Source organism: Oryx dammah, unplaced genomic scaffold, assembly GCF_014754425.2.
Source record: "Oryx dammah isolate SB20612 unplaced genomic scaffold, SCBI_Odam_1.1 HiC_scaffold_10, whole genome shotgun sequence".
Taxonomy (NCBI): domain Eukaryota; kingdom Metazoa; phylum Chordata; class Mammalia; order Artiodactyla; family Bovidae; genus Oryx; species Oryx dammah.
In genome coordinates this window covers 1947897-1971998 of record NW_024070194.1, presented here as the reverse complement: position 1 = coordinate 1971998, position 24102 = coordinate 1947897, and the positions used below count along the sequence as shown (strand labels likewise).

Below are 24102 nucleotides of genomic sequence, written 5' to 3'. Positions count from 1 at the left end.
TACAGAACAAAATAACCCTGTAGGGAAATCGAAGGGTGGCTTCATAATAGTTTGTTTATGCAAATATAGATTCAGCCAGGAGAGCTTTCTATGGAGCTTTTATTTGCATACACAGTCCAGGGACTCTAATATCCAGCTGGGGATGTTTTTAAAATCAGTTCATTCAACTTAGTGGAGAATGGTGGACATTTTGAACAACTTTAGAAGCATCCTGGCTCAAGTCAGGGGTCCTTTTAATTGATGACGGCTTTAGACAAATACTGGCATTTTCTTAGACATGAGAAGAATGAAATCTCCAAAGATGACTTCTCTGTTGTCCTCACTTGTCAAGAACGTGGAGGCAGAGTTTGTTCTGCCTTCATTCACTGTTTTGAGGTGCCGGGCTTCCGGTTGGGTTCAGTGTAAGTTTAGTTAATACAGGGAAGAGATGGAGCAGAGCGCGAGGTGATAAAATCTCGAGGTTAGAAAAGTGTTTCCCAAAGTGCAGAAAGCAGACCATTGGTGGGACGAGAAATGGCTTTGGGTTGAGCCAAGATTCGATAATAAATAATATTAAAACTGTGAAAATACTCCTCCTTTTTCAATTCTCATCTTTGTAAGACAATTCAGGAGGAAATCTTGGTCTGGTTCTGGTAGAGAAATCTTTTTAACATTTCCCTACTGTTGGCTAAGTGCCTTTCCATAAAGCTAGAAAGGCCAACGGTTCAGAGCTTAACATGAGCCAGGTAGCTAGAAGGTAATATCTTTTTTATTGCTTATATAATGGTACCTTCTTCTTATGAAAATTGATTCTGCTTTTCCAAGTGTGATGTAATGTCAAGTTTCAAGATAACTTTAAATAAGGAGTAAGTCAATTTCAATATAAAAATATTAATAGATATGAAAGTCTTTCAGTTGTGTCTGACTCTTTGCAACCCCACGGACTATACAGTCTATGGAATTCTCCAGGCCAGAACACTGGAGTGGGTAGCCTTTCCCATCTTCAGGGGATCTTCCCAACCCGGGGATCGAACCCAGGTCTCCCACATTGCAGGCGGATTCTTTAACAGCTGAGCCACCAGGGAAGCCCCAAGTAAATAGTGGTATATCTCAAAAATGATGGGGCAGGTATGCAAACATTCAACATTTGGGAAACACTGGGTTAGAATAATCTTAGAACCCTGGTCGACACTAGTAATCTGAGACATTTATAACTATGAGGACTTTTAAAAAATCAATGAAAATTGTCTCACATAGTATTTAATTTCCCTCTAATGAGCCCCACCACCCAAGGCTCTGTCTTCACTGAAGAGGAGCTGGGTGGACACAAGATGTGCAGGTAAGCCACAGAATGAAGACCAGGGTTCTGTTTTTTTCCCTCCTAGTTTAACGAGATACAGACCTTATGCCTAAAGAATTTTCTGAAGGCGAGTCCTAGCCTGGGGCTATGCAGGTGCTTTTTCTTGGCGCCTTTAGCCTGGACCTCGGATGTCTTCTGCCCGGCTTGTCCATCAGAGACACTTTCTCCCTTAGATGCCTTTCGGGCAACAGCAGTCACAGCTCAGAACTTTGTTTTTAAACAAAACTCATTTTTCTCTTTTGTTTTTAAGTGCGGTAATCCTGGTTGTCAATTATCTACTGATGATACATCATCCCCATCTTCCAATCATAAGGTATCATGTGAACACTTATCTTTGTCAAACTCTCAGACTCGGCTAAAGAGCACTGTCACCGTCTATTTTTGTTACACGTTGATTTTCAACACGGTAACCTATTTAAATGACCCAGATTAGCGCAACTCCATCTGCTAAAGATAATGACAAGATTTTTAAGCTTTGTCTATAGGTCGTGAAATAACCAGGTGAAAATTTTTTTAACACGAAGCAGAGAATGAAGTCCCTACTGGATGGCTTTAAATATCTAAATGCTATTGTCACGTGAAAAAGAAAAAAATATATACCTGAAGATAAGCAACTTGTTTTTGCATCCTGGACTCAAGGCAAATCCTGCCACAGAGTGGCTTTCATTCTCAAACTGATCTCCGCTTTTTTGGTATTAGAAACCTCAGGGGAACAGTATTACCCACAAAAGATTCAACTGATTTCTAGATGGGCAGATCTCCTGGGCAAAAGATGTTTCTAGAATGAGCCAATCCTCTGAGCCAAAATGAGACGAAATTGGGACTAAAATAGCCCAGTTACAATTATTCAGAATTGCTGACTCAAGTCACAAATGCTGGGGGATTTTGAGTCTGCTAAAAATTGCCCAGGGCCAAATGAGAAGATGGACAAAGGTTTCAAAGGCATGAATCTAAGAACTTCAGTAGAAAACATGTCCAGGAGGCAAGCGTGAGAACCAGGTTGGAAGGTCTGTTTGTGGGTGTCACAGGCAACCTACATTCACAAAACCCTCTTTTGAGATCCAGTTGCCTCAGTAATGAACCCACCCCTCTCTGGGCAGGAGCATGAGATTTTTATCTCTAGGTATTTTCTGCTGGGACCACATTCTAGGTGAGGCATGAGCAGCTGATGAGAGAGAGGCCCAGGTCACTCGGAAAGCCACACGTCACACCCACACACCCTACTGTTTTCAAACAATGCAAGTCGCAGAACCCAAAGAGAAACCCATGGACCCAACCATTCAGTGAACTTGACCCTAGCAGCCTTGTAGCAAATAAATAACTTTATAGGAAAATGCACGTAGATGCCTCAGATATATCTTTTTTTTTTTCCCCCAATGGAAAAAGAAAATTCTAGAGGAACCCATCAATACAAGGCAAATGTAATCCTGGTGTTCAATCTGTCCTGCAGGGATTGGGGAACCAGGAATCACCTACATTTGAATAGAGCTCCCTGGGCTTACCAGGCATGGTCACACCTTCAGTCCTGGGGGTGGGGAGATAGAAGTTTTATTGCCTCGGTTTTACAGATGTGGAAATTTGGGTTCAGACGGGTTAGGATCATACAGCCTTCGAGTAGCAGGACTGTGGCTTGAACACAGGTCTGAGACAAATTCTAGGATCTTTTTCATAGCTCAGCCCCTTCAAATATGGGAAGCAGATGGACCAAGTTGGCCAAGCTGTTTGTTTGGTCCCAGTGTCTTTCAAAGCACTTTCAGTCACCAAAAGGAGGACACAAGACACTTCTCTGTCACCAAGTTAAGTTTTCCTCGTGATTCCCCGGGAAATTCAAACCATGTGTCCTACTAAAGAAAACCGGTTCTGTCTAGTGTAAAGCGAAAACATCTCTAGAAAGTTGTTGTTCCAGACAAAATGTACTTGGAGGGGAACTGGCTGACTTTCTAGGATGACAGTGAAAAAGGGCACGCTCTCCAGGGCATCCTAACCCCTCCATTTGGCAGGTGTCAACTTGTGACTGTTTCATGCCACCAAGCGATTGCCATTGCAGTAGAGATTAACTTTTTTTTCAAATGACATGAAAAACAGCAGGACATAGTTTTTAAAAACCAAAAGCCTAGAGGCTTACATCTGCTTTAAATCGGTCCCACCGCTGTCTCCCTTCCAGTGGCTTTTACTCTATTCCCTGGGTCTCTCCACACACAATGAAAAAGACTAAGATGATACAGAATTATTAGTAGTCTGTTCTAATTCTGTGTAAGAAATTGGTTTTTGTGACATGATTTAGCCACAATTGGCACGTTTCAAGTTTTCCACCAAAATTTTCGTTAAAATACCATTAACGTAAATGGAACATTTTAAGGACAACCTAATGGCAGTATTAAATTGCTAAATATATATATATGTATCTACACACACACACAAAATTCAAAAAACAAAGAGGACATAACCCAAATCCAGTTCCACACACAAACACAAATAGGAACGTACTTCAGGCCACCTACCGTGTCTTCCGTATCTTTTTTTGTTTCAGCTTTGTTAGGCGAAACCTTCAAAGTTTGAAAAAAACAGATGTTACAAACCATAGCTCTTTAGGGTGATTTTCCTTTTTTTTCTCTTTCTCTTTTCTTTCTTTTTCTGGCCTTGCTGCAGAATCATAGTTCCCCAACCAGGTACTGAACCCAGGGGCCCACTGAACCCAGGGGCCCACAGTGAAAGCGCACTGGGCTCCCAGGGAAGTCCTTATTTCATATTTTTATTTAACATAGTCCAGTTTACTCTACAGGTAAGGAATATAAGAAGAAATCCTGGTAATGCCTAGGTATAGAAAAGTTAATGAAGTTAATATTTTATAGTGAAATGCATCAGATCTTATACATTCACCCAGAGCTTGATCACATTCAAGATTGTCTCCTGGAAGGCCACAGACTTTCCAGCAAGGCTACCACTGATCCAAACAAACATACAGCCCTTTGGTGCTTGTCGCACACGCTGCTGGTTTTTTTCTATTTTGTCTTTCGAAGCTGGTCTTGGTCTTTGGAAATAGTCCAAACGCTTGAAGCTGTCTGTTTAATCATGCATGCACTCACTCAGCCCTTTTCTGAGTGTCTGGCATGTGCCACGCTGTGGGCCCTGAAAAGTCAGAGATGAGCAAGCAACGGAAGGCGTGGGTCCTTGCCTCGACCCGATAAGAGCTTTAGACGTAACAAGATAGAAAGTGACTTCTACAGTTTGATTTGCCATTTGAGTGGCAAAAACGCTTTGACAGGTCAGCAACTCAAGGAAGTTTTTTCCAATTATTTTTATGGTGAATGACCATAAGACACCAACTGCGGTAGAGTTCCATGACCACATGGCTCACGTTGTATTGAAAGCAAAAGGAGGGGGCAGCCGAGGATGAGATGGCTAAGTAGCGTCACTGACTCTACAGACGTGAATCTGAGCAAACCCCAGGAGAGTGAAGGACAGGGAGCCTGGTGCGCTGCAGTCCATGGGGCCGCAGAGAGTCGGACACGACTTCGCCACTGAACAACAACAGTGTGGCTATAGTTTGGTCACCTGCCATGCTTCTCACAGTTGCCAGCAGTAAAGACTCCTTCGCTGAAAGTCAATTCCCTTACGAAACACCTTCCCCTGTTCTCCAGGGTCCGGCTACACCAAGATGACACCCTGTTTAGATCAGTGCCATTCAAGCCTGCGTCATTCTCAGAACTAGCAAAACTTTCTCGCAATAGAACGTAGGAATAGAGTAGAAAAAGAGTTGAAATTACTTACCAGGGTTTTAAAGAAGCTCATGATGGAACTGTTCTCTGCCTGGGCGTCCTCCTTCGCAATCTCCAGTTGCTCAGGGTCCCCGGGGACAGAGCGGCTCACAGTTGGGACTTCCTGTTCTCCCTTTCCCTTGCCGTCAACTAAGTCCTAGGATCGAGACAGAGTTTTCACGGTTGCAACTTGTTGAATGTGGACTCTCAAAGTAATATTTTTGCTTCCCGCCTCTTTCTCCCTTACCCGCTAATTCCAGCCATACTTCTTCAGCCCACAGCGGTGTGGAACAATCAGGGGTTTATGAGAGTCACTCTTCCTTCCCCGCCCCCTCTTTCTAACAGAATCAGCATCTGCAGTCAGTCGGAGGGACATTATCTGGAGCCAGAGGCGAGCAAACGCAGCAGGGCGCGGTGCGTCCCAAACAAAACCCTTTTCTCCCAGCTCTGGAGAAAGGCTGGGCAGGATGCCAGCGCTCTGTGGTTCCCCAGTCTGACTGTGGGAGATCCTTCTATTTGGTTTCCCACCATCCTCACGGTGGTGGATTGTATCAACTAAGAAACGCACTGATGTTTTAGAATAATAATCCCATCTTCAGGATCTGGGAGTTTATTGGTGAAAAGCTGGGGTACAGGGATGGACTTCCTCTTCTAACCCACCCAGGACGGCAGGATGCTTGCCAAAGTGGCCTCTTTTGTTTTCTTCACTCCCACGACCTTGAGCCAAGCCAGGCTACCTCAAACCCACCCGTTCTGTAGGCTTGGGCTCAAGTTTACGTCCTTCGCTGAAGTCTTTCCCGTGCTGAATCACGTGGCACATAGGTTAGCCTAGGACCAAGCCGAGAGAGTCTGCATCAGCAACGGGGCTCTCTTTGGCATTCCCCTGGTGGTCCAGACTCAGCACTGCCAACACAGCGGGCGTGGGTTCCACTCCTGGTTGGGGAGCTAAGGTCCCGCATGCCGCATGGCGTGGCCGAATAGAGAACGGGGCTGCTGTTTTCTGAACAGCTATGAAAATGTATAAACACATTTTGGTGGATATTTTAAAAGGTAACAATAACATGTGTATTTCACAGAGTTTTCCTCAGTTCCAGCGCTCTCTCTAAATGGAGCAGCGCTTCTTGTGAAATGCCTCTGAAAGAGCTGGAACTTCATAAAACCCAACTCATCAGAGCCACAGCTCTGAGTTCTCAGCTTTTCTAGTTCATTCCAGGCAAAACGAGTTGTACTTGGGAAGAGATGCCTGTTAAATGGGCTCTAATATAACTTCTTGTTCATGCTGTGTGCTGTGCTAACTCCCTTCAGTCGTGTCCGGCTCTTTGAGACCCCGTGGACTGTAGCCCGCCAGGCTCCTCTGTCCATGGAATCCTCCAGGAAAAATACTAGAGTGGGCTGCCATGCTCTCCTCCAGGGGATCTTCCTGACCCAGGGACTGAACCTACGTCTCTTACATCTCCTGCACTGGCAGCAGGGGTTCTTTACCATTAGTGCCACCTGGGAAGCCCTTTCCTGTTCATCTTAGAAGTCTAATAGGAGCTGAATTTTTGATACTTCCAAGGTATAATTCGGATCCAGGTTAAGTAGGTTGATACAGAGGATGGTTGAAAATTCTGTGTCTAGCAGTTGCGTGGCCTCCCAGGTGTATGCTCGTGGTAGAGAACTCACTGCCAATGCAAGAGGCAGGGGTTCAACCCCTGGGTCGGGAAGATCCCCTGGAAAAGGTAATGGCAACCCACTCCAGTATTCTTGTCTAGGAAAACCCATGGACAGAGGAGCCGGGCGGGCTACAGCCCATGGTGTGGCAAAGAGTCGGACACAACTGAAGCCCCTTGGCGTTAGCGTGCGGTGTGCCTGTGGGCGATGATTTGATTTTAGGTGGCGCATAGACATGGACACATACAGACGCATGAAGTTATTCTGTAGGAGTGTTTGTTTGGAAAGATACTTACTTCTTTGGTACAATGAACAGTTTTGCTTGGATAGAATTGAGTAGAAAAACTTTAGATGAAGTACTAAATCAAAAACATTACATAAATCACCAAACAGGTGTGTGTAAGATGAGCCAGCATGCACGTGATACCAGCTCTAAATCTAAGGAAGTGCCCCAGCAGGCCTGCTGGAGCCGGTCCGCGGAGCGAGTTACTTATTTCCACCCACTCATTCATGCGCCTTCGTTCAGTAACGTGGCGGGGAATCCTGACCAGGCGCCAACTGTAGAGCGCCCGGGGTGAGTGCCGCCCCGGAGCCAGCCCGCCCTGCCTTCGCCCAGACTCCGCCCTCTGCTCCGGTCACACCCCTGCCTTCGCCCAGACTCCGCCCTCTGCTCCAGTCACACCCCTGCCTTCGCCCAGACTCCGCCCCCTGCTCCAGTCACACCCCTGCCTTCGCGCAGACTCCGCCCTCTGCCCCGGTCACACCCCTGCCTTCGCCCAGACTCCGCCCCCTGCTCCAGTCACACCCCTGCCTTCGCGCAGACTCCGCCCTCTGCCCCGGTCACACCCCTGCCTCCGCCCAGACTCCGCCCCCTGCTCCGGTCACACCCCTGCCTTCGCGCAGACTCCGCCCTCTGCCCCGGTCACACCCCTGCCTCCGCCCAGACTCCGCCCCCTGCTCCAGTCACACCCCTGCCTTCGCGCAGACTCCGCCCTCTGCCCCGGTCACACCCCTGCCTCCGCCCAGACTCCGCCCCCTGCTCCGGTCACACCCCTGCCTTCTCCCAGACTCCGCCCTCTGCTCCGGTCACACCCCTGCCTTCGCGGGCGTGTTCCCTGACGCCTGTGCCCCGAGCGCTCGTGGGCCGAAAGAGCAGCCCCTGCCTCTGAGGGCCGTCGGGGCGTCAGCGGGACGGTCCGTCTAGAGGGTCTGGCACGTGTGTGGCGCACACTGTCGTTCTGCTGTTCACTCGCTCCGTCGTGTCTGGCTCTTTGTGACCCCACGGACACAGCACGCCAGGCTCCCTTGTCCTCCACTATTGCTCAAACGCATGTCCATTGAGTCGGGGATGCCGTCCAACCATCTCACCCTCTGTCGTCCCCTTCTCCTCCCGCCTTCAATCTTTCCCAGCATCGGGGTCTTCTCAAATAAGTCAGTTTTTCGCATCAGGTGGCCAAAGTATTGGAGCTTCAGCTTCAACATCAATCTTCCTAATGAATATTCAGGACTGATTTCCTTTAGGATGGACTGGTTGGATCTCCTTGCAGTCCAAGGAACTCTCAAGAATGTTTGAAAGCATCAAGCACACAGTAAACATTCAATAAACGCTGTTTCTGTCATCGTTACTGTTAAGTCACTGAGCCTCATCCTGAGCCTGGTGAGACTGACAAAACTGAGCCACACGCGTTCCTGCCTCGAAGTGCTTACAGTCTCACAGTGGATAAAGGCTGGCAGAGAAGGAGAAGAACTTGGGTAAAGGGATGCATGAGTCCCACGAGCCCACTTAGCTGCCATTCAGAATCAGCGGGGCAGCATTTTACACCAGCGTTAACACCCAGGCACTCCCTCAGCCAATCTGACCAGAATGCCTGGAGGTGAGGCTCAGGCACCATCATTTTTAGAGCCTCTGGGTGATCGCAATGTGCACCAAGGCTGAGAACAGCGGAGCTAGAGGGAAGAGGAAGGGCTGAAGGTGGAGCGGCACCTGCCCTCGGGGCTGGAGCCTGAGCTGCCGGTGGACACGTGGGGCGGGCAGGGCTGGCTTGGAGAGGAGTTTCAGACGGCGGGAAGGACGTGAAAGGAAAGGATGAGGTGGGAACCCGGGCGGGAAGGGCTTCAGGGGCAGGTTATTCAGTTTGACTGAGATCCAGGGGGCAAAACAGGCTTCTCAGGCAGCTCAACGGGAAAGAACCCACCTGCAATGCAGGAGACCCCAGGAAACCCCAGTTCAACTCCTGGGCCGGGAAGATCTGCTGGAAAAAGGATAGGCTACCCTCTCCAGTGTTCTGGCCTGGAGAATTCCATGGACTGTACAGTCCATGGCGTTGCACAGAGTCGGACACAACTGAGCGCCTTTCACTTTCTTTCACTGGAGGTCCAGTGGTTCAGAATCCACCCGCTGAACAGAAGGTACGGGTTTGACTGCTGGTCCAGGAAGACCCCACGCGCCACAAATCCTGAGCCTGTGCGCTAGAGCCTGCGCTCGGCGACAAGAGAAGCTGCCGCAGTGAGAAGCCTGGGAACCGGAACCCAGAGAGCCCCCGCTCGCCACAGCTAGAGAGGGCCTGCGCGCAGCAGTGAAGCCCCCGAGCGGCAGGAATGAAATAAATAAAATAGATGAACAAAAAGTTTAAGAAGATTAAAAAGTTTATACAAGCATCACAGGAGAGAGCTGAAAAAGTAGGAATGAAGAACCGCTCGAAAGTCTCCACAATCCTAGAACAAGTAGGTAAAGCAGCATGTGGTTTACCTACGGACCACGTGATGGGATATTTTGCAGCCATACACTCTTTGAGGACTGTGGTATGAGAAGGAAAAATGTCCAGGGTAATATCATTATAATGATAATGATCAGCCTTTATGTGTCAGGCCCAATGCTAAGCTAGTTAAAGAGATCTCATTTAGTTCTTATAACGATTTGTAACTCCATTTTTACTGATGAATAAATTGATTCATGAAAAGAATAAATAACTTGCCTTTGATCTTAGACTCAAGCTAGGATTTGACCTTAGGTCCAAATGATTTCAGAAGCAAAAAGCTTTTAAGTACCATCTGCACTGCCTCACACCCCCCTTCCTTCTGGCGGTTTACCCAAATCTCTAACTTGCACAAAGAGTTATCCTGCTTTAATTTCCCTTGTCTCTATTCCTCTTCCCTGCTATTTTCCCCACATTTGTCATCATTCACATATAACACACGTTTGATCCCTGGGTCGGGGAAGATCCCGTGGAGTAGGAAATGGCAACCCACTCCAGTGTTCTTGCCTGGGAAGTCCCCTGGACAGAGGAGCCTGGCGGGACAGAGTCCATGGGCTCACAAAGAGTCAGGCCCGACGGACCACACACAACAGCAACAACATGTAACACATGTAACAACATGTAACACACTTCGACCAAAGACACGCTTTCGACCAAAGACACGCGAGTTTAGTGTGTGACACAGGCTTTATATTAAAGGGCTCTTTATATTGAAGATGTAGGGACACCTGGGTGGCCATGTAAAAAGCTAACACAACCCTGAGTGTGTGTGTGTGTGTGTGTGTGCGTGTGCGTGTGTGAAGTTGCTCAGTCGTGTCCGACTCTTTGCGGCCCCATGGACTGTAGCCCACCAGGCTCCTGTGTCCACGGGATTCTCCAGGCAAGAGCCCTGGAGTGGGCTGCCAATTCCTTCTCCAGGGTAAATCTAAATGGATAAACACACTAGAAGAGCAGTTGGGAAAAACGTCCATACTCTTGGATTGAAAGAGTTTTTGTAACTTTGACTGAAACTCCAAAAGTCGTGAAAGGAATGGTCGAAGGTCAAAAAGTCCAAATGTTTGAAGACGTTCCGTGAGGAGGCTCGGGTGAGAAGCAGGCGCCCTCGTGTTTTACTGAGTGAAGTGCAAATAACTTCAGTCCTGATGGAAGGTGGGTCGGAATTTTGGCACTATCAACTAAAATTAAAAACATATCTATTCTTTTAAGGAGTTCCCCGGTGGTCCAGTGGTTAAGAATCTGTCTTGCAATGCAGGGGATGTGGGTCGATCCCTGATCGGGGAACCTGAGATCCCAAACACTGTGGAGCAACTAAACTCCTTGAGCAGAAACCAGCGAGGCCGTGCCCCGTGATGCAGACCTTGCCTGCCGCACCCAACGGATGACGAATGAAGGGCACTGTCAAAAGCATATATTCCTTTACCCAGCAATTCCGCTCCTAAGAGTTGAGTTTAAAACTCAGTTCACATAAGTATGAAATAACAAGCTTATTTATCACAAATACACAAGCTTATGTACTACAATGAGGTCATAGCAAATGCTTGGAAACCTGCCAAATGTCATTAATAAAGTCCTGGGTAAATAACTCATGGTACATCCATTCATTGGAAAACTATGTGTCCCGGATTTGGAAGCTGTACAGACACAGACAGTGGTGTTAGCTGGGGAAAGAAAGCACGGGCTAGAACACAGAGCGTAGTATGTTGCCGTTCACTTAAGCAAGAAGGAGCGTGAATTTATGCTTGTCTTTCGCTTGCATATGCTCAGGAAAGATTCATTTAAAAATACAAACAGTGATTATCTCTCGGGAGCGGCATTGCTAGACAAGTACGCCATTTAATAATTTCTTATTTTGAGCCATGTGAACGCATTATGTATTAAAAATTAAAATTAAAACAAAATGTGTGGCTTCCCTGGTGGCTCAGTGGTGAAGAGTTCACCTTCAGGGGACGCAGTTTCAACCCCCGTCTGGGAAGAGAAGCAGCTAAGGCCGTGGGCCCCAACTACTGAGCCGGCGCTCTGGAGCCGGGAGCTGCAAGAACTGAGCCCGTGCATCCTGGAGCCCTGCTCCACGGCAAGGGAAGACACTGTAACTACAGAAGAGCCTGCACCGCAATGAGGAGCCAGCACGAACAAAGCTAAATGAACACAACAAAATGGGGATGACTGGTTCCAGACTTCCAGAAGACATCCATAGAGCCAAACGGCACCAGGGGGAAGGCGATCCAGCCCACGCTGTGTGGCCGATGCTGGAACTATTGGGTTATTCGTGGGATCTTTGTCCTTAGCTACAAATATATCTTCGCTATTTTCATCAGGCCTCCGGATCATTCTGAGCAAACAGAAATTTTAGACAGAAACACAGGCACTCTCCAGGAAATATCTGGAAACTTCTTTTTAAGCAAACAGGTGTCCATGGGGTCAGCTTGGTTTTCATCTGTGCAGGAGAGACCTACATATATTTTTTTCCCTTTCAGTTGACTTCAAAGGGCAAACAGATTGAAACACTAGTTAACGGACCACAATTTGTCATGTTGAGAAACTGCTGCCTTATCCTAACTTGATTGTCTATGATCAAACCCACATGGGGCTTCTGGCGCCTTCCTTCCACTGTAAATTGTCAGCTGGGTTCCTTCTCCCTCAAAGCAAGGTCTGCATTGTCCAAGTGAGAATATATGTGAAGGCAGGATGATCAAGGCTAAAAAAAAAGCCTTGCCCGGAACTACTTGTAATGAACACCTACCTCATCTAGAGGTCCCCACTGATCAGGCAGCACGGGGTTCATTCTGAATTTTTGTACCAAGAATCACGGTCCAACACGCAGCTTAACACGGGAAGATTTGTCTAAGCAATATCGACTAGTACAGAAACCCAGTACTCCACTCTCTTCCATCTGTTAGAAATTCGAGCCACATGCTGTCTGGGATAAAAGGGAGAGCTACGCTTCCTCTCCCACGCGGTTGCCCCAGACACACAAAGGCCATCACCGGCTCAGCAACAACGGGCTCCAGACAACACCCAGGCTTCGCTCTTCTCCCTCCAAGAGCACACCACCTGCACACACCCACTGTCACACCAAGGGTGAAAAATGGGATTCCGTTCATGCTCAAAGCTAAACATTCATCCTTCAGTTTTCTTAGAATGGAAAGAAATTAATCAAATAAGCAGAAAGGGATTCCAAGACCAAAGTCTACTAAAAACGTTCAGTGGAAATTTAACATTTCTGAAGTAATTTGGGAATTTTTCTTTAACACCTCGTTTTACTACAAAGCTCAAAACCACCGAAGGAGGATCTATCCCGGGAGTTTATTTTGTATTTTTACTTTTCCCCTCTATATATGTATTTTTTTTTTTTTGGCTGCTCTGGGTCTTCTCTGCTCTGTGCAAGCTTTCTCTGGTTTCGTGGAGCAGCGCTCCTCTCCAGCTGTGCACAGGCTTCTAATGGCAGTGGGTGCTCTTGCTGCAGAGCACAGGCTCTAGGGTAGCCGGGCTTCGGAAGCTGTGGCCCCCAGGCTTAGTTGCTCTGAGGCATGTGCGATCTTCCCGGACCAGGGATCGATCCTGCGTCCCCTGTATTCCGGATTCTCAACCACTGGACTACCAGGGAAGCCCTTTCCCATTGTTCTTGCCCAATTCACATCAACAGATAGAAATGCATTCACATCTTTTAAGCTCATGGCAAAAATAAGGAAAGAATTCAAATAGCACAACCGTAAAAGAGTTATGAAAGGACTTGGAAAACTGCCCATCCGCAGTGTCTTCTCTTTCCAAAACACACATTGGCTGTGCGCTTTAAAAGCCAGTGTTATTTCTGAACAAGAAATTGCCACGCCACCTCTGGATTGCACAGTTCCAGAACCCCTGTTAAACCTCTGGTTACCGGCGCAGTTTCTAATACAGCTCAGGACGGCGCAAGCTTCATAGCGCCGTCTAGTGGAGGAACTGGGAAACTACCTAGATTGCAATATTTTCCTTGTACTTAGGCAGTACTCCGGGCTTGCTTCATTTATGAGAGAGAAAATTTACATAAGCAAAGAATAAGAGTATTAACTGCACCCATTATCCCATTACAGCAAATCACTACTGCCAACAATCTGCAGTTTTGCGTTTCAAGTCCCTCTTTGGGTAGAAGGATGAATGTACATGTTGACAGGCAAGGCAAACATGATATTTATCCTGAAGGGATATTGCCGTATATATTACTTTGAAACTTGATTTTCTTATTTAACATTATGTTCTACCTTCACAATCAATAATTCTATTTCCATGCCATCTTGTTCGTGATCTCCAGTGTAAGGGTATACCAGAGTCAGCGCAAAGTCTCTCTATCTAGACCTTTTCGATCTTCCCATCTTGACCAGCCTAGACAGCATATTAAAAAGCAGAGACATTACTTTGCTGACAAAGGTTCGTCTAGTCAAGGCTATGGTTTTTCCTGTGGTCATGTATGGATGTGACAGTTGGACTGTGAAGAAGGCTGAGCTTTGATGCTTTTGAACTGTGATGTGGGAGAAGACTCTTGAGAGTCCCTTGGACTGCAAGGAGATCCAACCAGTCCATCCTAAAGCAGATCAGTCCTGGGTGTTCACTGGAAGGACTGATGCTGAAGCTGAAACTCTAATACTTTGGCCACATGATAAGTATTGGCCAAATACTGACTCATTTGAAAAGACCCTGATGCTGGGAAAGATTGATGGCAGGAGGAGAAGGGGACAACAGAGGATGAGACGATTGGATGGTATCACCGACTCAACGGACATGGGTTTGGGTAAACTCTGGGAGATGGTGATGGACAGGGAGGCCTGGTGTGCTGCAGTTCATGGGTTTGCAAAGAGTCGGACTCAACTGAACGACTGAACTTTTCTCTAACACATAATGTGGGACTTCAAAAAACACAAAACCTTATGGATAAAATGTTATGCATTTTCTCAATAAATTCCTAGATGTCATATTGTCCTTTCAAATTTCTTAAGACTTAAAAATTGTGTACTGCCAGAGTGCCACAGTTGAAATAAACTGTGAGCCAAGTAGTTGATTAAGAAATTACCAGACACTTCAGAGGGCAATAAAAATAACATAAAAATCTTGAAGTGTAAAATCTAGATTTTAAGAAAAGTTCACATTGGCAACTTTAAAAATTTTATGTATTTTTAAAATGTATCTAGGCCTTAGTTGTAGCACACGTGACCCTCATCGTGTCTCGTAGGGTCTGTGTTGCTGTACTCGGGCCCTCCAGGATGGCACGTGGGCTTAGCTGCTCTGCAGCATCCGGATGTGGGATCTTAGTTCCCCAAGCAGGGACTGAGCCCCCTGCACTGGGAGGCAGCTTCTTAACCACTGGACCACCAGGGAAGTTCCTGAAATCTGGACTTTCCATCGTCTTCTGGCGTTTTCTAGGCGGGAGACTCTTCATGACCCAGAGCTAAGAATGCTCCACTGACCCGTTTTCTCTTTTTTTGGAAGGAGAGAGGCAACCCTCTTCATTTTAGCTGCTTATCCTCATTGAATCAAGCCAGGTTGGACCGATTATCCCATATGACATGCTTTATTACAAATCACAAGCTCACCACCTGTTTTAATACTCTGTAGACATAACCTCAGGTTATTAATAGCTCATCTTACACCTTTGGCAGCAAGAGTGTAACATAGCACCTTGACATGATAGAACCTCATTAGCCCATGGTATTGACTGAGGCAGAGATGTTGTATTTATGAGATTAAACAAACCAGCTGTCCATTTTAGTCATAGGTGGAAGGTGGAAAGAAATCTATCAGAGAAAGCAATTCACACTTTCTTCCTATAAATAAGGGTTTTCCATTTTCTCTCTCAGCAACTCCTCCACTTGAGGGGTAAGTGAATTTTTCAACTTGATTTCTGATGGCAAGTGAAATCTGGGTAGAGAATTAAGCAATAAAATGTTCTTTCCTTGCTTCTTTTTCTGGCAGCAGTAATTACTTTGGGGATATTCCTAAGGACACAGGAGTTGGCATATCCTTAAATAAAGTCCGCTATGTATGATATAAAATTGAAAAATACGATGACAGTGGGTGAAGAGTGGGCGCAGAGTGATTCCAGGTCACGTCGGGCAAAAAAGCTTCTGTGGCAGATGCTTCTGTCCTGTGATTAGTTCCAACCTGGACAACCCCAGACTGCTAACGACGTTTTACATTCATCAGAGAGAAAGAAGATCCAACATTAGAAAACAACTTTAAAATACAAAAGCAAATAACCCACAGCCTAGAACAAGTTCGTCATCTGTTGAACAAACTCTTCCCGAAAGTGAGAAAACTGTTTTGAATGCTGGAAAATTAGGTTGCATATTTTCTAAGAATTGTTTGGACTTACTCGGGAAAAGAAAAATCACATCTTTTTTCCTGAATTTTTGCATTAGACAAAACCATAGATTATTAAAAGTCACAGATTATTCACTTTCACTTTTCACTTTCATGCATTGGAGAAGGAAACGGCAACCCACTCCAGTGTTCTTGCCCGGAGAATCCCAGGGATGGGGGAGCCTGGTGGGCTGCCGTCTGTGGGGTCGCACAGAGTCGGACACGACTGAAGCGACTCAGCAGCAGCAGCAGCAGCATACATATTGCTCCCCTAGTGGCTCAGTTCAGTTCAGTCGCTCAGTCGTGTCTGACTCTGCGACCCCATGGACTGCAGCGCGCCAGGCCTCCCTGTCCGTCACCAACTCCCAGAGCCTGCTCAAACCCATGTCCCTCGAGTCGGTGATGCCATCCAACCATCTCATCCTCTGTCGTCCCCTTCTCCTCCTTCAATCCCTCCCAGCATCAGGGTCTTTTCCAATGAGTCAGCTCTTTGCATCAGGTGGCCAAAGTATCGAAGCTTCAGCTTCAGCACAGTTCTTCCAACGACTCTTCAGGACCGATTTCCTTTAGGATGGACTGGTTGGATCTCTTTGTAGTCCAAGGGCTCAGTGGCTCAGTGGTAAAGAATCTGCCCGCCAGTGCAGGAGATGTTGATTCAGTTCCTGGGTTGGAGAAGGAAATGGCAACCCGCTCCAGTATTCTTGCCTGGGAAATCCCAAGGACAGAAGGGCCTGGTGGACTACAGTCCATGGGGTCACAAAAGAGCCGGATGTGACTCAGCAACTAAATAACAACAACAGCCCAGCATATAAATATTTTGAAACCATTTTTCTTGAAAGTTGTGTTCGGCAGAGCTAATCATGAGATCACAACCACGTCCTCTAACACGCTTTGAAAAATTGAAACATGATGGGTACCGTCTTTATCCTTGTCAGATTCATCTAAAGAACATTACTGCCTGCCGAGGTGTGCCAGGCAGGACCGCCTGGAGACACCAGTTGCACAAGGAGCAGTCACACCCTTCAGGATCACTGTCTCCCTGTGCGAAAAGGATGAGGGTGGTAGAAGATTCCTTCCAACTTCATATTGTGACTATGGGGAAATAGAACATAAGCTGGTGGGTCAAAACCAGCGTTGTTGTCGTTGCTGCGTAAGTACTCCATTGTGTCTGAGGCTTTGCAACCCCGCGGACTGTAGCCCACCGGGCTCCTCTGTCCACGGGCTCCCCAGGCAAGAAGACTGGAGTGGGCTGCCTTGCCCTCCTCCAGGGGGTCTCCCTGCCCCGGGGGTGGAACCTGAACCTCCTGCATTGGCGGGTGGATTCCTTACTGCTGAGACACCGGGGAAGCCCAAAATTAGCACTAAAACCCATCACATGCAATAGGCTAGAAAGAGTAGAAAATACCAGCCCGTGTTGCTTGCTGTAGGCATGGCGCTATTTTGTGAAGTCTTCGTCTCGTTCATACTTTTCTGTGGGTCACAGTCAAGTTAAAGAGCCAGTGCAACGAGCGTATGTAAATAAATGGCCGTGGGGAGATACCACGGTAGCGTCCACCGGCTCCATCCACTTAGGGAGTTTCTGACGTGAAGTTGGAGAGAAAATAATATATCTGCTTTCTACCTGTGGCATCACCTTTGCTGGCAGAGCCTGCTTTCTGTTGAAGGGACTTTCCACCCTCCCCCAGCTTGCACCTCCAACCAAACATGTGACTCAGTTCCTCCAATGGGTAAATTTTAGGAAACTCATCTTTCATCTGGTAGGACATTATGACTCTACACACTGCTTAGAACTATGGCAGCCTCCTTAAAACCACAAAACCAATATTTTATAGCAACTGTAAAGGGAGTATAACCTTTAAAAATTGTGAATCAGTACGCTGTATGCCTGAAAGTTATAGAATATTGTACATTAACTGTACCACAAAAAAAGAAAATAAACGACCACAAGAGACCAAGCCCGTGAACCAAGTTGATACCCAGAGGGTGCTGGAGACAGATGCATCCTGGGGCCATGAAAATGCTCAACTGGACGGAACCCTTCACTTCTCGAATTCTTATATATTATGTACAAGAAATGTACACTTTCCGCATGAACTAAGCTACTGTCGAGTCAACATTTTTGCTATTTTTTTAAATTGCAGCCAAAGGTACCCTAGACGATCTACCACTCAGACTCCGTCAGCTGGAAGGCCGTTTGCTCTATCTCATAATTCTTTATTTCTAGGTTTCTGACAGTTTACCAAATACCACTCTCTTATTTAGCCTCCTTGCTACTGATGGCTATGTCACCTTCCGTCCTCTCAGCAGCCTCTAGGGCAGGCAGTGTCTTCCTCTTGTGGATGAAACACAGGTTCGGAAATGGCAGAGTGGCGCAGGCTTTGCTCACTGCCGGGTCTTAATTCCAGCTCTGCCTGCAATGCACTTGTGTGGCCTGGAACCAGTAACTTGACTTCTCTGAGCCTCAGTTTCCTCATTTGTTTTAACAACAAAAAAGTCTACCTTGTGGTGTTGTTACAAGAATCAAAGCAGGTAAGGTGTGCCGAACGCTTACTACCCGGCCCAGGGATAACAAGCCATTGAAAACTGGGGCCACTCCTATTATTTAACTTTACCAAACAGCTAGTAAGCGGTAGAATCTGAACTCATTTCCAAATCCATTCAGGCTCCTATCACTTACACATCACCTCGGCTACTATAAATGTTTCATATCAAATGTTTCTTAGTGCTAATTTATAAAGTTCATAAAATTACAGTGCTATAGCTAAAATTGTGTTATAGCTAAAATTTGAATTGTGGTGCTGTAGAAGACTCTTGAGAGTCCCTTGAACAGCAAGGATTAAACCAGTGACTCCTAAAGGAAATCAACCCTGAATATTCATTGGAAGGACTGATGCTGAAGCTGAAACTGAAGCTCCAATACTTTGGCCACCTGATGAAAAAGAACCAACTCACTGGAAAAGACCCTGATGCTGGGAAAGACCTAGGCCAGGGGCAAAGGGGGGCGACAGAGGGTGAGATGGTCGGGTGGCATCACTGACTCCATGGACATGAGTCTGAGAAAACTGTGAGACAGTGAAGGACAGGAAAGCCTGGTGTGCTGCCGCCCATGGGGTCACAGCGTCGGACATGACTTTGCGACTGAGCAACCGTAGCTAAAAGCCTTGCTCATTTCATAACTTGGTGGTTAAAGGTGAGTTTTCCCTCTGTTTTGACAAAGTCTTTTGGGCAGATACTTCTCTTAAGCCATGACCTTATCACCAGAGGTAAACAGCATGAAGTAAAAACACACCTCATAATTTACTTGGCCTTTCTGATGTTGGAGGAAGGTGGGGTTTTTTGTTTGTTTGCTTCGATTCGAGGTTAACTTGGTATCTCCACCTTTGCACGTACTAACATTTCTGAATAGCACTCCCTCTCATTACCGTTCAGCTTTCCACAGTCACGGTGGTATTGCAGTTTCAGATAACTGGTATAAATATAACATTGAGAATGAGAAGCATGGGTTTTGGAGATGGACAGTTGTTTTTTTTTGCTGCATAATTGGGGAAAGTGGCTCGGTTTCACTAAAGGTTTGATTTCTTAATCTGTAAAATGATAAAGATATTAAAATTCTCTTGGCCATTTTGATGTTTCAATGAGATGATTCCTTCAAAGAGATTTTATCGCAGAATTTCACTGAATATATAGAATACCCCCAAAATACTAGAGGAATTCATGTCCTCAGAAACCACCCAGGGTGGGGGACATCTGGTCAGCTTCATGGAGAATTTGGCCCTTGAAGGTAAAGTTAATGTCTGGTAAACAGAGAGAGAGAAGGAGATGAAGGCAGAGAGAGGCCTGGGGAGCAGATGGTGTCTGCACAGGTCACATGTTGGCAGTTTTGACCAGGTGAATTTAAGGGAATAGGAGAAGATACAGTTAGGAAGACAGACAGGAGACAGCTAGCAGAGACCTTGAACGTCACACTTGGGAGCGTGTGTGTATGAGCACTATCCTTCATAAACTCTATACTTTCTGAAATAATTTTACTGCTTCTGCACCTTTTTTTTCCAACCCAGATTAGGACACAGGCCTTAGCTCATGCAGCGTTCAAGTTAGATTCAGCTGTGCTGTCTCTGCAAGTTTTAGCTGAAGACTGCGGAAGGGAAGAGTAAAAAGACTAAACCTGTGACGTAATAGGAAGAAAAACCATGGTAGCAGTTAGATTTTATTTTTCGCAAAATGCAATATCTCTGTGTTAAGTACTTCAAAGACTCAGCTCTCATAGGTGTGAATACTGTAGAAACGTGCTTGATATGATTATCATCCCCATTGTACAGAGGGAGAAACTGAGGCTCAGAGTAGTTGTGTAACTTGCCCAAGGTCGCACAGCCAACAGGTGACAGAAGCAGACTTGGAATCCATGTTGCCTGACGGTGATGCTTATGTGTTAGTTCGATGCTTTACACCACACAGAAGGACTCTGGAGACCCTGGCTCTTCCATCGCAATTCCACTGAAAAGCCGTGCTGTAGGATGGAGCTGCCATTAACCGAGGCGAGAAGCCTGTGGATTAAGTGAGTAGGCATTTTGTTGCCATCGTTATGGGGTGTGGAGGAACAGCTCAGTTTGGGACATATTGAGACTGAGATGATCAGCGCTTCTCTTAATATCTGTAGCTAAATATCTGATGCTCTCTTAATATCTGTAGCCTGAACGAATTTGTGGATCAATGCCTTTATCACAACTTCCCTTAAAAATGTGTGTCTCATATTAGATTATACAATCTTTGAAGGTCCAGGACCATAATTTTTTGTTTTAGATGCCTTGCACAAATTTGGTGTTTAAATAACAATCGAAAAATTTACTTCAACTTTAAAAGAAAAAGAATATCCTGTTTAAATCTCCTGAATCTGTGTTTGGCAACACTTAAAACACCCCTCTACCCCGAACACAAAGACATCTCTGGAATTGCCAGTGACAACAGAAATTTAGTGTTTTTCTTTTTTTAACCAAAAAAGGTCAAGTTTCCATGATGTGATCAGTTTTCAGGGGAATGAAGCTCCTAAATAAATGCTTATCTTAAAGTTCTGGTTCAATTGTTGGGGAGAGGAGAAAAAAAAAAAGCCCCCCTGCCAACACATTGGTTTGTGTGAATCACAGCTCAGTGAAACCTTTCAGGCATATAATTTATCTTTTCTTTGGCCTATGTAGTAAATGCTTCATTTGTTCATGAATTCTGGCCTTGTTTTAATTATGCTATGCTCTGAATGTAGTTTTATGAGGCACAAAAATAAGATTGTCGTTCTGAAAACACAGAAGATTTGTGTGTTTCCCCTAGAATGAAATGGTGGTATCTTTTTCCCAGTTCACAGCTCTGTGGGTTTGCGGTTGGAATTCCAATCCAGCAAGGGACACAGCAGTGAAACTGGGGGGAAGGGTTTGTGTGGGCGGGCGGGGAGGGACAGCTGAGCCCAGGGCATAATTTACCCTCAGAATTCTGAATCGATACGTTGACGGCCATGGATGCATAATGCGCTCTTCCCACCAAGAAAGCCATTGATTGATAAGTTTTGTTCCTGTTACTTTCTGAGGGCCGTCCTCTTTCATTCCACTTCCAAGAAAATTGATTTCTCCCCCTAAATACAGGCTGTACAGCCAGAGAGCAGGTGAGAACTCTTAATAATCAGAAGGCTGTTCTGTTGTTGTTAAAAATCTTTGCAAATACATATATCTGAATATCCACAAGCTAACAGACTAGCAGAGACGTCAGCGGCTATTTCACAGCTTTCCCATTTTCATCAGCACATAGGCCAGCGCAGCTTGGATCCCGGGGTCGGGAAGACCCCCTGGAGGAGGGCACAGCAGCCCGCTCCAGCGTTCGTGCCTGGAGAATCCATGGACAGAGGGGCCTGGCGGGCTGCAGTCCACGGGGTCGCAAAGGACATGATTGAGCATGCACGCAGGCAGACAGGCAGAGTGAGCAGTCCACGTTTCAAGTTCCAATGATACAACCAGCCCAAAACGGAAATTTGCTGTGTAACAAACACAGACGAAAACTTCGTGGCTGAGTCTAAGGAAACAAATGCACTTAATTCCAAATGGACGATGTGACAATTTTTAGATCTTCTAAGTGGTTACTGTAGCTTCAAAGTACCACCCACGGGCCTGGCGATATTAAGTACCTGCCATGTTGCCAACACAGACCCCATCTCCTGGATCAAATTTGATTTTGGAACTCATTCCACTCCAACTGAGGTGCTGTCCCAAAGAGCGTGCAATTAACAACAACAAAAAAAAAACCAGAGTTGATCAAGCACAATTCTTAAACTTTCCTGCCCATTTTTTAGGATAGGAATGGATTGACTGACTTAAGTTTTTATGGTTAAATATGTTCAAGGGTTGGTTATCAGAGACGGAACTGGTTTACTTGACTACTTTGGTGATTTGGATGTGTCAAGAGACTTCTATTCAGAGATGGGATACTCAGTCCTTCATTCTCTTCCCATAAATAACACAGTCTTTCCTCAATTCGGGAGATGGGCTGGCTTTGGATGCCCATGGAAATGAAACGTGACCTTGCAAAACTCAAAATGGCCTGGGAGCGCATGGCCAAAAACAGGAAGACGCAAGAGACCCCGGCTCAGGGAAGTCAGCAGGTTTCAAATATTCATGAATATTGATGTCCTTGACCCAAGACAAGGACTCTGGGCTCCAGGTGCAAAGATTCGATGGACACTTCCCTGGGCCACCTAGACTGTTTCTCCTTGAGTCTGGACAACTTCCCCAACACTTGGCCTCCCCCGCTAGAGCCCTGGGTGCTTGCATCGCAACTGTGGGGTTTTGGTACCTCTTCTCTTGCTAGACCACAGACTCCCTGAAGCCAGCGGCCTTTTGCTGTCCACCACTGTGGTCGAGCCTCACCTCTGTCTGGCAGCGTCACACTCAGTAAAGATCTGATGTGTGCGAGCACGCTAAGTTGCTTCTGCCATATCCGACTCTGCTGACCCCGTGGACTGTAGCCCGCCAGCCTCCTCTGTCCATGAGGTTCTCCAGGCAGGAACACTGGAGTGGGGTGCCATTCCCTTCTCCAGGGGATCTTTCCAACCCAGGGGTTGAATCTGAGTCTCCTGCACTGCAGGCAGATTCTTTTACCGTCTGAGCCACCAGGAAAGGCCAAAGATTTGATGCCAGCCTGCATCTGAAGACTCACTTTGAATTAAACAGAAAGTTTTTTCAGTAGGCTCCTGAACTGTTGCATTTAGGGAAGGGGCATTTAAAGGGCAATTTTTCTAACTTCTGAAAGAAAATTGAAAGAGCAGTTCTTGGAATAAAAATTTACAGGAAGGACAAGAACGCTGATAGCGTGAGCCTTAACATACAAACCTTATGCTCTTTCCCCAACTCTGTCCAGAGTTTTCAGCTATTGTCTAGCATTTACAATATCATTCCTGACACCCGTTGGTGTCAGATTAATGCAATATTTATTTTCCTCAAGAAAAATAACATCCGGACAGTGCCTGGCACATTGTAAATGCTAAATAAATGACAGTCAGAGTTACTATTAGCAACTTGGCAGGGAAGCTAGCTGTCATTAAGACAATTATATTGACAACCACGTCATAATCATCAGCCCACCTAATTTTTTCCTGTCTCTAATCTCAATTAGAGATTCTTGACTCTCAAATTTTGAAAAATACTGTTGCTTAAAAATTCATTAACTAAAGGAATAAGTGCCTTAAAACACAATGTATCAACTTTTATTTCCTTCTTCACTCAAAGAGTTCTTTTCTGGGTTCCCAATACAAACAAACTCTCACAGTTAAAAGTAAATGCTCTTTTTTAAGATCAAAAGAACTTGCCTTTCTTTGCACAGGAAAGAAAGCAACTGATTTGGATGCCTCTTAAAAGAAAAAAAAAATCTTGCTTTTACAAAGGGATTATTACCCCAGCTTGCTGGAAAATAATTTGTACACAAAAGAGTTGGCCCCAGCTGTAAAAGCCCTTTACACACACTTTAGTGCAAAAGATAGTTAAAGATTAGCCCAGGCTATTAAAAGTAAGAAATCCAATGCATTCCAATAAAAGCCCATAAACACGCTGTATATGAAGCCAGCTACTGAGACAGGCAGATATTTCAGTCTTTTGGAAACTGTCTTTATTTTGCTAATGCCTTTCCTCCAGACTCCATTGATCATAAATGCAACCTGTCCAGCTCTGCCTTTGATAAATGGAAGGACGGATTCATCCATATGTTAGTCACCTCCTCTTTTCTGTTACATAAAACA

General features: G+C 45.9%; 1 protein-coding gene across 4 annotated transcripts in view; it reads right to left on the bottom strand.

Annotated features, from left to right (window-relative positions):
- The window catches only part of BCAS1 (brain enriched myelin associated protein 1), a 99457-nt gene that overhangs the window by 41612 nt on the left and 33743 nt on the right, over positions 1 to 24102 (bottom strand). For 3 of the 4 annotated variants that reach the window (XM_040248098.1, XM_040248097.1, XM_040248099.1), the window contains exons 5-6: positions 5111 to 5254; positions 3841 to 3885 (exon numbers count right to left, since the gene is read on the bottom strand). In XM_040248098.1, the coding sequence (XP_040104032.1) occupies positions 3841 to 3885; positions 5111 to 5254 (189 nt within the window). Of the gene's footprint in view, positions 1 to 1381; positions 1517 to 3840; positions 3886 to 5110; positions 5255 to 24102 lie in introns of all 4 variants that reach the window. The other variant, XM_040248096.1, reaches the window with a different exon arrangement.